The 14,166-nt window shown below is 48.3% G+C and overlaps 2 protein-coding genes across 2 annotated transcripts; one reads left to right on the forward strand and one right to left on the reverse strand.

Annotated features, from left to right (window-relative positions):
- The first annotated feature begins 110 nt into the window (after positions 1 to 110).
- LOC114605433 (urotensin-2 receptor-like) lies at positions 111 to 3,737 on the forward strand. The gene has a single exon (XM_028746724.2). It carries the CDS (start codon positions 1,114 to 1,116, stop codon positions 2,152 to 2,154), a length of 1,041 nt encoding a protein of 346 aa, XP_028602557.2. The 5' UTR covers positions 111 to 1,113; the 3' UTR covers positions 2,155 to 3,737.
- A 2,262-nt stretch (positions 3,738 to 5,999) lies between these two features.
- On the reverse strand, positions 6,000 to 13,087 carry LGALS1 (galectin 1). The gene is made up of 4 exons (XM_028747370.2): positions 12,833 to 13,087; positions 11,193 to 11,272; positions 7,220 to 7,391; positions 6,000 to 6,224 (listed from the first exon to the last, which is right to left on the reverse strand). Exons 1-4 carry the CDS (start codon positions 13,070 to 13,072, stop codon positions 6,078 to 6,080), a joined length of 639 nt encoding a protein of 212 aa, XP_028603203.2. The 5' UTR covers positions 13,073 to 13,087; the 3' UTR covers positions 6,000 to 6,077.
- Between the last annotated feature and the right edge of the window lie 1,079 nt (positions 13,088 to 14,166).

The following is a 14,166-nucleotide window of genomic DNA, read 5'->3' on the forward strand; positions in this document are numbered from 1 at the left end:
TTTGGGTTTTTGACTGCCAGGCTTAGTTGACTTGATACATGTCAAGATTCCACCTAAACATTAGGAAGAACTTCCTGACAGTAAGAGCTGTTCGACTGTAGAATTTGCTGCCAAGGAGTGTGGTGGAGTCTCCTTCTTTGGAGATCTTTAAGCAGAGGCTTGACAACCATATGTCAGGAGTGCTCTGATGGTGTTTCCTGCTTGGCAGGGGGTTGGACTCGATGGCCCTTGTGGTCTCTTCCAACTCTATGATTCTATGATTCTATGTTAAATGCAGCTGGCTGTACCATCCATGCACCATCCTGCTATGATGACATCTTTGTGTGTTGTTTCTACTGCAACAGGCAGATATTTGCACTGAATACAGCTACCCCTCTGCAGCATGTTCATTGCTCTGCTTCCCAAAAATATTTTAAAAAGGAACTTATCTCAGAGAATTGTTCTCTTTCCCAGTCCCTATTTGATCCAGTTCCTTAACCACATCTGTATTAATTCAGGACCTTCCATTCCTCTCTTTACGGGGTTGAGGGCAGAGAAAGGAAGCAAGCAGAGGCAAGGTTAAAAATAAAGGAAATACAGACAGAAACGGGAATGTTGAAGAGAAAAGAATTCTGCAATCTGCTGGGTGGTCGCACTACAGTGCCATTAGCTATTGCTGAGTGTGTTTGCACTTGAGTGCGAAGCCATGAGTCAGAGATGCTCCACCACTCAGCGCGAATGATGTTTTTGAGGGGGGCTGCCGTTGGGAAAGCACAACTGCCCTGCATCTCTTGGGGAGAAGAAGACGAGGAAGAAAGCATCTTGGTTGCCGTGGGGTTGGAGAGAGTATGAGAACTCTGCAGCAACAGAAAGCAGCAAGAGGATGCCATGCCATCAAATCTGTAAGCGTGGAACAGATGTGCCTTCAAGAATGGTAAGATGAGCATGGGATGCAATGAGGACAGCCATCCCAATAGCCTACATAATTCCCTATGAGGCTCACATCCACCCACACCTAAGTGATTTTAGTTTCTTCCCATCATCCTTTGCCTCCCTGCCCAGCCAAGGCTGTCAAAAACACACACTGTGTGTGGTTGGTCGTTCCTCTTAGAACCAGAGTGCCTCAGCTAGCCAATGACGACGGAGCTCATTGAAGAAGCTTCCTTGGGCAATTTCTCCTATGACGCTGAGCGTGGAGAAGAAAGTCCTGTCACCAGGGCCTTGGGCGCAGTCCTCCTCCTCATGTGTCTCTTTGGGACAACGGGCAATATCTATACGCTGGTGGTAGCATTTGGTGGCATGTCTGTTCGCTCGGCGGGTTCTTTGCGCATCTACGTGGTCAACCTGGCCTTAGCCGATCTGCTCTACCTTTCCACCATCCCCTTTGTGGTGTGCACATATTTCGCCCAGGACTGGTTCTTTGGGGACGTGGGCTGCCGGTTCCTGCTCAGCTTAGACCTGCTGACGATGCACGCCAGCATATTCCTGCTGACGGCCATGAGCGTGGAGCGTTATTGGGCCGTGACCAGACCGCTAAGGGCCAGGCAGGCCGGAAACAGCTACCGCAGGCTTGCTTGCGTTGCCGTGTGGCTAATCTCGTCTTTGCTTACGGTGCCCATGATGGTCATGATCCAGCAGCGGGAGGGCAGGAGCGGAAAGCTCATCTGCTTCCCCACGTGGACGCCTGGCGCTTTCCAAGTGTACCTCACGGTTTTGTTTGGCACGAGCGTCCTCGGGCCTGGTTTGGTCCTGGGGGTCGTGTACTCCCGGCTTGTGCAGGCCTATTGGGCTTCCACAAAAGTCATGTGGTCGCCTGTGGCGAGCAGGGCCCTGAAGCAGAAGCTGTTTCCCAGGATCTTCAGCATCATCGTAGCCTACTGGGCCTGTTTCGTACCGTTCTGGGCCTGGCAACTCACCAAGCTGTACTGGCCAGAGGACTTGGAGATTGGGCCGACCGCCCAGGCTTACCTCAACTTTGGCGTTACCTGCTTGACCTATGGCAACAGCTGCGTCAACCCTTTCCTGTATACCTTGCTCACCAGGAATTACCGCGAGTACATGGCTGCTCAGGGCGGAGAAAGGCCACACAGGAGGCATGCTTTCTTCAAGAAGAAAACACATGAAATGCCCCAAGCAGAACATGTGTCTGTGGCAGAGGGAGGAGGGCTTGGATAAAGGAGGCAAAGGGTGGCCACCAATAATCTACCCCAAGGATGCCTCTGCCTCTGCCTGCACAGCTGGGCTTAGCCTTGGAGAGCAGCAGCAGCAAGGTGGGGAACAGTGACTGCAGACTTCGCTCTGGAAACCTGCATGTTTGCTTGTTCACACTAAACCGTCGTTTGGCTTAGTGTTGTGTTGTAACTGGGCCATAGTGTATACCAGAGGCAGGAAACCTCTGTCCCATGGGGCAGATTTGGCGCACGAGGCCATTTCCCCCAAACCACACTGACCCAACCTATAGCTGCTGTTTGGCCTGGCTTCTAATTTTTCTATGCAATTCTGTTTACCCTTCTTCTTTTCTGCAGAACAGTTTTGCCTAATGTACAGTTTTGTATGTTATTTTCACTAATATATGTATTTTTATGCATACTTTACCCCAGTACATACATTATGGCTGGAGAAGTGCCTTGAAAGATTTGAAGCAGTGTAAATTTCCAAGGTTGGCTGTGTCTCAATGTTTGTGTTGTTTCAGAAATTTCAAATTGGGTAGGTTTGCCTTTAAATGTGAACTGAACTGAATTTCTCCCCATTCCTACCTATAGCTCCCAGTCGAGACAGTGAATGCCATTTGGAAGTCTTTGCGTTGCAGCTGTCCTGTAATAAGTACAGCCAGATCCGTAGCTGCAGTAATCACATATCCTTCCCCTGTTGGCTCCTGTTTTCATTTCTCTCTCCTTCATCTGTTGCCTTCCTTGTGTTGACAGCTAGACTGTAAGCCCTGTGAGGGCAGGGACCTCTCCTTTGATTCTTCAGTTAATTTATACGGAGGATGCTTTAATAATAGTAGCAACAAACATTCTGTTCTCCACCCCACCCCCAAATAAGCATGTATTGTGATCCATTTGCTAATACAAGCAGCTTTAGTAGCCAGTGTAGGACAAATTATTGAGGACTAAATGAATGCAGCATACAGGAGGCAGAAAAGAGATTTCAGCAACAATGTTAAGTGAGAGTGTGGAGGAAGGAGTCCAATGATGATCTTTGGTGCAAGAATAGATGTTTCAAATACACAAATGTCTCTAGATTCATCTGTGAAATATTGGCACGGCATGAGACCAGCTTAGCAGCAGCCAAAGAAGGAATGTCTTATGTGGCTGTAACATACCTCATAGCAGGAGAACTTCAGAAGGCAGGAAAATATGTGGGGAGAGAAGGGTTGGGAGGTCACATTTTCCTGTGACTAACGGAGTAGTTTGTAGAATATAACAAGGCCTTTAAAAAGTTGGTACGTAGTTGATCCACAGCAAGGTGAGTTTTTTCTACTGCACACATATAAGTGCTTGTTGCACCAGATCAATCTACATACAGGAGTTAATAAGTTTTTAGTGATTTATAAACATTAAGAATAGTCGTCAGTAAAATCCTGCTGAATGAAGAACAGCAGAATCCTTTGCAACTGTCTCAGCTGCAGACTGTCACTGTTTTGTGAGAGGGACTCAATAACTTGTAGGTTCCTGAAATCAGAATGGATTAAAGAGGTCTGCCACTCTGGTGCAACAATGCCAGCTTTTTAAAATAAAATAAAAACCCTGACTTTTTGTGGTTTGGCAAGCAACACCCCTGCTGTAACGGTTGTGCAGAGGATGTGGTTTTGTCTGGCATGCCTTTTCTAAGCTCAGCACCAGCAGCCGCCTTCTCCTCCAAAATGATTCTGCTTGCCCTTTGAGATCTGTGGAGGAGGTCTCTGTGGTGCATATGGGCAGGGCCTTTTCTGTCATGGTGCCCAGACTTCAGAACTTCCTCCCTCAGGGTGCCTGTGAAGAAGAAGAAGAAGAAGAAGAAGAAGAAGAAGAAGAAGAAGAAGAAGAAGAAGAAGTTTGGATTTGATACCCCGCTTTATCACTAGCCTAAGGAGTCTCAAAGTGGCTAACAATCTCCTTTCCCTTCCTCCCCCACAACAAACACTCTATGAGGTGACTGAGGCTGAGAGACTTCAGAGAAGTGTGACTAGCCCAGGTCACCCAGCAGCTGCATGTGGAGCAGGGAAGCGAACACGGTTCACCAGATTACGAGTCTATCGCTCTAAACTACTGCACCAAAGAATGCATTGTCTGCAGTCATTTGCGTATTCTGAGGCTGCAAACATCCTATACATTTAAAACACACAAGTTCCCCGTGGAACTTTGCTCAGCGTGCTGGGAATTGTAGTTTTGCAAGGGGTAAACTCCAGTTCCAGGATTTGTTGGGGGAAGTCATGTGCTTTAAGTGTATGGTGTGTATGATGAATTCAGCAATGCAGTGGGGAATTCAAGAGTGCAGAGTCCCTTCATGATAGCCACGCCCTCTGACAGCCACACTCCTTCCAAGATTATACAATAATCTTAAAACAATACATTAATAATAATTAGGGATGTTTTGCAATGATCAGTGGTCTATCTCAATATGTTGCCTTTCAACTGCATCTACTATTTTCTGTGTGCGTGTATCAGCAAATGATTCGGAATGCTCTGTCTCCTTTTGGTGTGACTTAAGTTGCGTCTCCCTTGACATTCCATTGTGCATAACATATCCTGCACACCATTCAAGAACCTGTGTTTTCGGTGTTCCTAAATGCTTAGCTTTGGAGCAGACAGGACAACTTCTCCCTGCTGATCTTCCCTAGGAGCCAGTCCTCCATGGCTGACTCACCTCCTTTCACTCTGGCTGACTCTTAAGCATCATAAAAGCTAAGCAGTTCCCCTTTCATGCTGATTGTGTAGTTCTAGGATGCTGGAGACATGGTCCCTTCTGCAGAAATAGTAAAGGGTCTCTGACACCCCACCTCCCACGACCCCAAATCACTACACATCTGAATGAATTTGACTGGGCTTTACTCCTCACTTTATTTCCAGAAGGGTCCATGCTCTGCTTTTTATTATATTTTTCTTGAGGCTTTTATTGTGTTCTAAAATACAATTGCATGCCACTTCAGGAGACCTCTCCTTAAAAAGCATGCATGCATATAAATATGTAAAATAAACTAACTATTCAAGGGATTGTCTCCCACCAATGCATTCTCAACTGATCCACTGACATTAATAGACGTAAGATAGTCATTAACTCCAATGGATCTACTCAGAGTATGACTACCATTGGCTACAGCCCAAGGTAAATAAAAACACTATCCGCTCTTGCACTTGATGACCCCAGTAGGTTTATGTGTATTTGTGTGTTGTGCACACCTATGATGCAGCGACGGTGCCTAAGAACATGTGAGCAGCACCTGATGGAGGAGTCTCATCAATTGGCCAAGCAGGCAGTGTTGGCTGGTGCCCATTGGTACCAGTAGGGCAGAAAGCAGGGAGATCAGCAGTAGGTGGCGCTAGAGCCAATGGGCTATTCTAGTTTTGTCCATATCATCCTACAAGGGCAACATGGAGACTAAGGAGGAAGAAGATACCAAGCATGGCCACCCCTTGGACTTGTTATAAGAAGACAGGCAGATGATGCTGTGTGCAGACTTAGGTTGGAGGAATGGTGCCCCATTCCACCCTACCCCCTGCTCAGTCTCCACTGCTTCCAGTTGCTAGAGAGATCAGACTTCAGTGTTCTGCTTAACTCCTTGCCCCTCTCTATGGTTACTGGACGCAGGCCACATTAAAACAATAAAATAAAGAAATGAAATGTGCACCTGCATATTATTTTTTTTAAAAAAAATTCAGAATTGTGGTTAGATGTGTCAGAAGTGTTGGCTCTTAGTCCCCCCCCCCCCCCAATTCCACAAGTATCTACTACTACTGACCACAAACACCATCTGTCTCCATGGCGATGATGGCCCTGGAAGAACCATGTGGCAAAGACTCAGAAAGACACACCACCAGTTTACACCAGAATTCAGCTGTGTTTATTTTGCTGCCTTATTACGCAGGAGAGGTGAGCAAGACAAGACCGGGAGAGGCTTAACCGAGAGATATGCCTTTGAAGTTAAAGTCGCCTTCTACGCAGACATATTCAATGCCTTCCGAGTGAGCGCTGTTGGGGATCTTGAACTGATGGTTGCCAGGCAATGTGATGGTCACCTCGTTTTTGTCATGAGCGAAGAGCACCTGAAGGAGGGGGGAAAAGGGGGGGGTTCAGCATGAGAAGAGCACCAACCATCAGTTATCCCAACTGCTGGGAGGGATAGCTCACTTGGTAGAGCATGAGACTCTTAAATCACAGGGTCATGTGTTCGAGCCACACGGTGGGCAAAATATCCCTGCATTGGTGTGTGTGTTTTTTTGGGGGGGGGGTTTGGACTAGATGATCCTTGTGTTCCCTTCCAACTCTTCTATGACTCTAGTTATCAAGCGACTGGACTGGAGTTATGGCTGCTAGTGGAAGATGCACATCTATCCTGGGCTTGCTGGCTTTTGACAGAATCCCTGGGCCTTTTTAGAACAGCAGAAGAGGCAGGAGTCCAGCAGGTAGTGTTTCCTTTCCATACTAACAGGATTGGGATCCTGTCCCGTCCCCCCCACACTGAGGGCCGTTTTCCTTCCTGGGCAACTGTCTGGGGGCCACAGGCCAGTGTTGGGTGGGGCCAAACAGGTGACACAAAACAGGTAAATGTCACCTTTGGACAGCAGGCTAGTTACTATGCACACACTTAACACACCTGTCCCTGGCACCCATCCAGGCAAGGAAAAGGCAAGGCCAGCATTTGAGGAAACATTCAGCCAGGCTAAAGCGCACGAGGAGGGTGTCAAGGGTTGTGGCCTTGGGAGAGCCTCAAAAGCCTGAGGATCTCTATCATCTGCATTCCAAGGCAGCTCAACCTGTTGAATGTTTGCTTCTCCTTCAGCTGCTAAGTGCACAGACAGGAAGCTGGAATAGGGGTGGGCAGGGAAGCATCACCTCAGTTTGGATCAGTTGCACAGGAACTGGGCCTCCAGTCCAAACCTCAGCAGCACCTTCACCCCATATTCATGCACTACAGAGTCCTCCATCCATGCCGCTTTCAAACGTGGCTTTGTCGCTTCTCCTTATGACACTTTCCCACTCAAACCCACATGCGCTCCCTCCTTTCCCCTGCCACAACCTGTGCAGATCAGAGTCTCACCTCTGCGCTGCTGCCCTCTTGGAAGGGGAAGTTGGTCTCCCTGTGTTCTTGGCCCCATTTCCCGTTGATCTTGGAGTTGCAGACAATGGTTCGGATGTCTCCGTGAGCATCGAAGCGTGCGTTGAAATGCAGCATGATGTCATTTTGGCCTTTGCCCAGGTTGATGACCCAACTGAAACAGGCGGCAGACAGTTAATTGCAAAGCCCTCATGTCTCAGGGATCCACTGCTACGCTCTTCAAAAGCTCAATGAAGACTGGATGCAATCTAAGCACACATAGCCTGCAATCTTTGTGCTAGCAAATCAGGAGAGATGCTCAATAAACAGATCGTGTGGAGGAGCCCTTAGTGTCTCCACATTTACTTCAGAGTTGCCCAGAGAACCACAGCGGCAGCTGCTCTGCGTTCAGAAATTATTTCACAGACATAGAATTAGGCTACGTAGACGTTGCCCACTTAAAACTCAGCAAGGTCATTTCCCTCCCCTCACTGTGTTTCAAGGTGCATCAGTACGCTTGGATTTGTTTCCAAGTTGTCTGTCCACACATAGAAGCCAACTCCTAGGGGCTGAGGTCCCTTCAGCCCTCCCCCCAAAGTATTTGAGGGCGCCAGCCTCCCCCCATTGATGGGCATTGCAATTCAAATGGTGTGTGTGCACCACATCTTGTGATTATGTGGGGCAGGGCCTACCTGCCCCCCACCATATTTTACTCAAGTTGGCACCTTTGCAAGGGGGGTGGGACTGCCTCTGTCCGATGGATTAGGTTTACGTTTTCAAATTGGGTTGAAGCTGGTTTTGGAGTGGGGAACACGCCAAGCCACAGTATTTCACAAAGAAGCTACTCTACGTTGTGCGTATCATTGTGTGTACAGGGATTCAAAAAACAGCGGTGGGAGAACAATGGAGCCACAGTACATGGCCATATGTACACAACTGTGGAGATCATCTTGTGGGGGCAACCAACAGTTCACCAGATGTTGGACGGCAACTCCCAGCCAGCATGGCAAATGGCCAGGGGTAATGGGAGTTGCAATCCAGCAACATCTGGAGGGCTACAAGTTAAGCTTCCTTGATCTAGGACCATCCCTCTGCTCAGTTTCTATTCATGGAAAAATGCAAGCTGCTTCTACCTGTCCTAGAGGCAAGTTGAAGCAATCCCACAACACCTCTCCTTATCAAAGAATATGATCTGCCTCTTTTGAGTGATCCTCCCTACCCTTGAGGCGTCACCATGTAGGTGCAAGCCAGGGAGGTTTGGGGAATGAAAAACTAGGAAGCTTCACTGATGGTATCACAAGGAGATGGGAAGAGTTTGGGCATGTTCACCTTCAAGCCTTCCCAGTGATGGAGCCAAAATCCCTCTGATTTGGCCCTGAGGCCCCCTGCTGTCCAACGACAGACCTCCTCTTGCATTGCTGGAATTTCCCAACATTTGCTCATTAAGCCCTCTCTTTGAACAGTTACAGTTGCTCATATAATGAGAATTCAGAAGAAACAAAGGCAGCTCCAACCCTTGTCTTCTGGAAGCACTAGAACCACCTCCAGCGGCTAGATTTCACTGCTGTAGCATGTGATCGTGCAGCAGACAGAAAGGGGTGTGGTGCTGTCTCCCCGCTACTGTCTTTTTGGCAAAAGAAATCTGTCAGCCAGCAGAACTACTCAGTTGGACCTTTGATGGGGCTGGTTTCTGGCCTATGCAATCACAGCCTCCTTCAGTTTGCTGCTTTATGAGAGCCCTTATTCCCCACCCCTGATTCCTAAACTCTTCTCCTTTCATCTCAATCCAATCCCCACAAGCTAAACTTTCCTCAGGATTGAATCCAACCTGGCGCGGATTAGGGGGGGTGTCTCAAACATGCAGATTCTTTTGGCAAATGTTCCGTCTTCTTCCTGCCCCTATCTGCACTCCATCGCTCTGTGAGATCTAGAAGTGGCTTGGCGTGCATTTTTAAGTATTTCAGAGGTATATGTAGGTCAACGTGGGAAAAGCGGTGGCTCTGCGGCAGAGCATCTCCTTCAGATGCAGAAAGTTCCAGGTTCGATCCCTGGTATCTCCAGAAAGGGCTGGGAGAGACCCTTTCCCGAAATCTTGGGAGAGCTGTTGCCAGTCACTGCGGGCGGTTTAGAGCTAGATGGAGCAACAGTCTGACTTAGCTCTGGCATTAAGTCCTGGGCTGGCATGCCAGTACCCACACAGGTGCCAAGGTTGCCATACCTGCTCAGGACATTTTGCCGCTTGAGGCAAAAAAGGAAAATGGCGGAGGGAGGCGCTGCCTTTTCTCTGCTGCCGCCTCACGTGATGAGGCTGCCCAGTGAAGCCCTGGAGTGGTGAAGGTGGCGGCGGAGAGAAAAAGAAGGCTGAAGAGGAGCAGGTGGCAGTGGTGGGAATATTGGAGGAGGTGTGGTAGTGGCTGAGTTGGAGGCAGCAGCAGTGGAGGAGGCAGGGAGTGGTCCAGATCTGACGCCACTCCTAGCTCTACCTGCCACCCGAGGCGACTGCCTCACCGAGCCTCATGAATGTGCTGGCTTTGGACCCTGGACTTTGGTTCCAATGGCCAACCCCAGATGCTCCACTGCTGCTAAGTGAAGCCCCCTGTTGGCTGCTATTTGCATCTCCGACCCCCTGCACATTCATTGCTCTTACACAACTGTGGCTGCTCCTTGAAAGTAGGCAAAGTTCTGTGCTCTCGTTTAAATGCTTACCCTGATTGCTGTGGGATGGATTGTACAGCTTGCCCTACAAAAACGAGACGCTTGTAAATCTGGGACAGAGGAGGGACTCCCAAGCGGAAAACCACAATGAGGAAAGAGGAAAAAGCAGTGCGTTCGTCTGGAGAAGATGTACATTCTTCCTGGCAACAGCACCAAGTGGGTCTTGACTGTGTACAGTGGGCATTCAGGGGAGAAAGGCTTTGCAAGAGGAGACTGAAGGGGCGGGTGTGGGGGGGGGGAAGGGAGAAGGATGGTTGCTTCCAACATCTGGTTCTGTTTAGGCTCTTGGCAGGAGCAGCACAAGCATGGGGGAGGCGAGGCCATGAGCTGGTCTAAGTTCCGATGTAACACACTGGAAAATGCTGCTGGGGGTGGGCATTACTCCTTCCCCTCCTTGGCAATTTCCACAAAAGCAAGGGTTTCTCCACAATGGAGGAAAATGTGCATTTGCACCGGCTTGTTTCCCCATTCCTGTTGGGAGACATGGCACCCTCTACATAAACCCCTCCCCATCTCAGGGTTGCCTCTTTAAATGCGGGTGTGTCCCTCCCCCCCACAATCCTTAGAATGTCTGACATGGCTAGGATCAGAAAAAAATAATCCACATTTAAGGAGGGAGATTTGGAGACATCCTGGGATGGGGTCCACCTTTTGCTCTGGTGTGGACACACCCTAAGACCAAGGGAAATGGGCTTCCTCTCTGTAACTTAATGGGGAGCAGTTTTACCCCTAGGTCTCCCTCCTCCCTCCCATGCCACCAAGGGCATACCTACGGACTTATCCATAAGGTGGGCAGTAAGTTTCCTGAATCTTCATTAATTCCCTGTTGTTTATATGAAGTTTTCTTCCAACCACTGCCTTTTCATGCTTTCTTCTCTCTCCTTAATCCAGACTTTCTCATATCAAGGATACTCCAGAAAGGAGAGGGAATGAGAAAATCTGGAGTAAGAGCAGGGAAAGGGGTGGGCAGCCAGTGATTTTGAGGAGAATGTCATACAGGGAACATCATTACTGTCAAACGACAATGGAGATGAGCCCTAGCGCTCCATGCTAGTTTAACCGTCATTCCGATGAATCCCTTGGAGTTTGGCTATCTGGAAGACAAGGGGCAGTGCAGGTCTGCAACAGAGTTCTCAGAATGTTATGAACGATGCCCAGGATTCTTTGGGGGAAGCCATGAGAGCCAAAGCTTCCCAAGGCCTGTGCAGGTTTGGAATGTCTGCGTGCCCAAAGGTAATCTCTCCCTATGAAACCAGCTTACCTCTTAGCTCCTGCTGGGATATCACCTTTCACAGCAAGACGGACGCCGGGGGCCACATGCAGGCTGGTGCAAGTAATTCCCTAGAGAAGGAATTGAGAGAGGAGTGATTCGTTCTCTCCCTTTGCCAAGCAGCAGTAAATTCTGGTCTGATTATATTATTGCAGATGAACTACCCTCAGGAAGCTTGCTCTCATTTTCCTGCTTAACTAAGAGGGGGACAGGCAATCAGCAGCCCTCCAGATATCACTAGACTCCAGTTCCCACCAGCCCCAGCTGGCATGGCTAGCGGTCAGAGATGATGGGAGTTGTAGTCAACAGCACCCAGAGGGCCACCTCTAATGAAAGAAGATGTCATGTTATTCATCACCCACCAAAAAGAATCCGAAACAAAAATGTGGGCATGTAGCACATTTGATTCCTAAGCTTCAAAGGAGGTTAATATTTTTAAAAAATCACCTAGTCTTGAAATAACTAAATATCTGGCAATTTTTGTGGCATTAGGTTTGGCAGGCAAGAGTCTGTTTTCATCAGATGAATTAAATCAACCAGGACACTCTTAAGCACCAGCTTGTCGGGCAGTGATGGGGAACCTGTGGATGTTGGAACTACAACTCCCATCAGCCCAGACTATTGGGCATGTGGCTCTGAGTGTCCTGCTTCCAGACTCCCTGATACCCCATGCAAGAGAGTATGGTCCTCACCTCTCCTGCTTCAGATGAACAGAGAAGTTAGTGCACCACTTGCAACCTCAGCCATCCAATCAGTAAAATGGGTATAAAACCTTGCTCCTTTTAAGCAGCAGCCTGAATTAAACAAGTGGGGCTTTTCCTGCCACAGAGAAAGAGCTGGAGGAAAAGCACCCTCATCTTAGTTCCTGTGTTGGGAGCAGGGCCAGCAACAAGAAGGTAGCAGCCTAAGTTACAAAACCTCTCTAGAAAGAAGTGAAAATGATATCTATTTTTTCCTCCTAGCAAGAAGAGAAAGGCTTAACTGGCGAAGGCCGCCGGCAGATGTTCTGAGCCACGCCCAGCTGCCTTTGAACATTCCCATCTCTCACATCCAACAGGTGCCTTTAAGTGCTTATAATTCATTTATTATTACTCCAGGCTCCGAGCAAGTTTCAAAAATGGGATTAGAGAGTCTGGGCACAAGATAGGCTGGCGCCAGAAGTAGCTAGTTCCAGCAACTTTCCCTATCTGGTGCATGTCTCTCTGTGTGCGGTGGGAAGCTTATAGGCTGAAGACTAGGAGAAATGAATCCTCGCAAACGCAAATCTAAGCAGAACTCCAGTCTTTGCCTTGCTACAAAAATGCCCTTCTGAGAAAGAGAGGGTTGCAGGATCCCCATTGCTATGGGGTTCTCCCCTGACCACATCCCTCCTCTTGATTGCGGCGTGTGAGGAGAATGCACAGTCTAATAGCCAAACATCCTATCTCACTACAGATGAATCAGCACAACTCCTGAAAAAAGCACCATCAATCGATAGCAGGACTCTCTCCCTTCAGCCTCGCTGACATGCCTGCAGATTTCCAGCACTAAGATAGCCTGGCACTCCAGTGCCCTTGGTGCATTGGAACGCCTGCCCCTGTGGGCAGTCAGTGATACCCACCAGCTGCCCCCCACCTTCTCCCCAGACTCACAGGCATGATGCTGTCCTTCCAAGCTGTTTGCTCCTGTAGCTCACTTGGGTCCTTGCTCAAAGTTGTGGGGGACGAGAGTGCCACTCCCTTGCCCTTATATAGGCTAGCAGCTGAGGAGTCACAAGCTCCAACGACCAATCCAAAGGCAGCAGCAGAAGATGGGCGGAGAAGGGGGTGGCGGCAGCTATTTGTGGGGGATGTGGCACAGCCTTCTTTGTGGATGCTGAAGGCGGCTTTCATGATGCATCCCAGCCATTTGCTGGGAGACGGAACATCCAGCTAAGTGCGGCAGTGACGAAGCCAGTGGAAAAATAGTTTTACAATGAGAGGGTTTTATTGTCCGGGATCTTTTTAAAAATTAAACATGGCAGTTGGCAGGAACAGTCCTGGGGCTCTTTGTTTAAAAAAAGAGCCGAGAGCAGCTAGAAGTACCAAAGCCAAAAGATGCAGAGAGATATTGGAATAAACGGCCTTTATAGAAGGAGGCAAAAGAATAAAATCAATGTACAGAAGAAACGGTGTGTATTTATGTAACACAGATATGAAAATGTTTGGAAACTTTACAGACAGTTAAGTCTGTGGCCTGTGGCCAAACACTCTAATGTTTCTTCACAGCTCTGAAATGCAGGGGAAAAACAGGATTTACTGAGCTGGAAGTGTCTTGACTATTTAACCCATTATCCATGCTCAAATCAACTTATCACATGTTTGTCCAACAAGCAGTGATGGACACTCAACAACATCTTCTAATAATTGGTTTTGCCACCCATCTCTTCTCCCACTTTGAGATTTTAAACCTAAATCTTTGCTCCTTTTTGCCATTATCTCCGGAATTGGAGTGGGGAGAGAAAGAGAAGCCTAGTCCTCTTTAGTTTTTGCACATCTTGGCATGCATGGCTTCTTCTGTCCCAAAGCCACCACTAGGGGCTCACCTGCATGACACATATGAAGAACCACACCCCTGTTCTCCACATTTATCCATCTGAAATAGCTACCACACCACACCACACCCTAGTCCCATGCTTTTAGCTACCATATTGGAAGATTAACCTCGTTACCAGCCCATTGTTACCAGCTAGGTGGATGTTAAACACAACCAGGGTAAGGTTGGGAAACCCAAAGGTAGCAGCCCCACCCAATGAAGGATCAATTTCCTTGCCCATTCCAAGAATGTAGAAAATACTGGCATCAAAATATACACACACCCTGTAGTTGAGAAGACCTATGGAGGGCTAAAGATTCCTCACACCTTCATTAAATACATTATATGACAGGGTTACTATATAAGTCTATAATGACGCTAAAAGCTTTAAACTGTGGCTGGCTTGTTCCCA

Source organism: Podarcis muralis, chromosome 10, assembly GCF_964188315.1.
Source record: "Podarcis muralis chromosome 10, rPodMur119.hap1.1, whole genome shotgun sequence".
Classification (NCBI taxonomy): Eukaryota; Metazoa; Chordata; class Lepidosauria; order Squamata; family Lacertidae; genus Podarcis; species Podarcis muralis.

Excerpts from the sequence above, each read along its gene's own strand:
- LOC114605433 (XM_028746724.2), top strand. The coding sequence starts at position 1,114 with ATGACGACGGAGCTCATTGAAGAAGCTTCCTTGGGCAATTTCTCCTAT.
- LGALS1 (XM_028747370.2), bottom strand. The coding sequence starts at position 13,072 with ATGAAAGCCGCCTTCAGCATCCACAAAGAAGGCTGTGCCACATCCCCC. Across the intron at positions 7,392-11,192 it reads ATCCCAGCAGGAGCTAAGAG|TTGGGTCATCAACCTGGGCA; the intron begins GTAAGCTGGTTT and ends CGCCTGTTTCAG. Across the intron at positions 6,225-7,219 it reads AAGAGGGCAGCAGCGCAGAG|GTGCTCTTCGCTCATGACAA; the intron begins GTGAGACTCTGA and ends CCCCTCCTTCAG.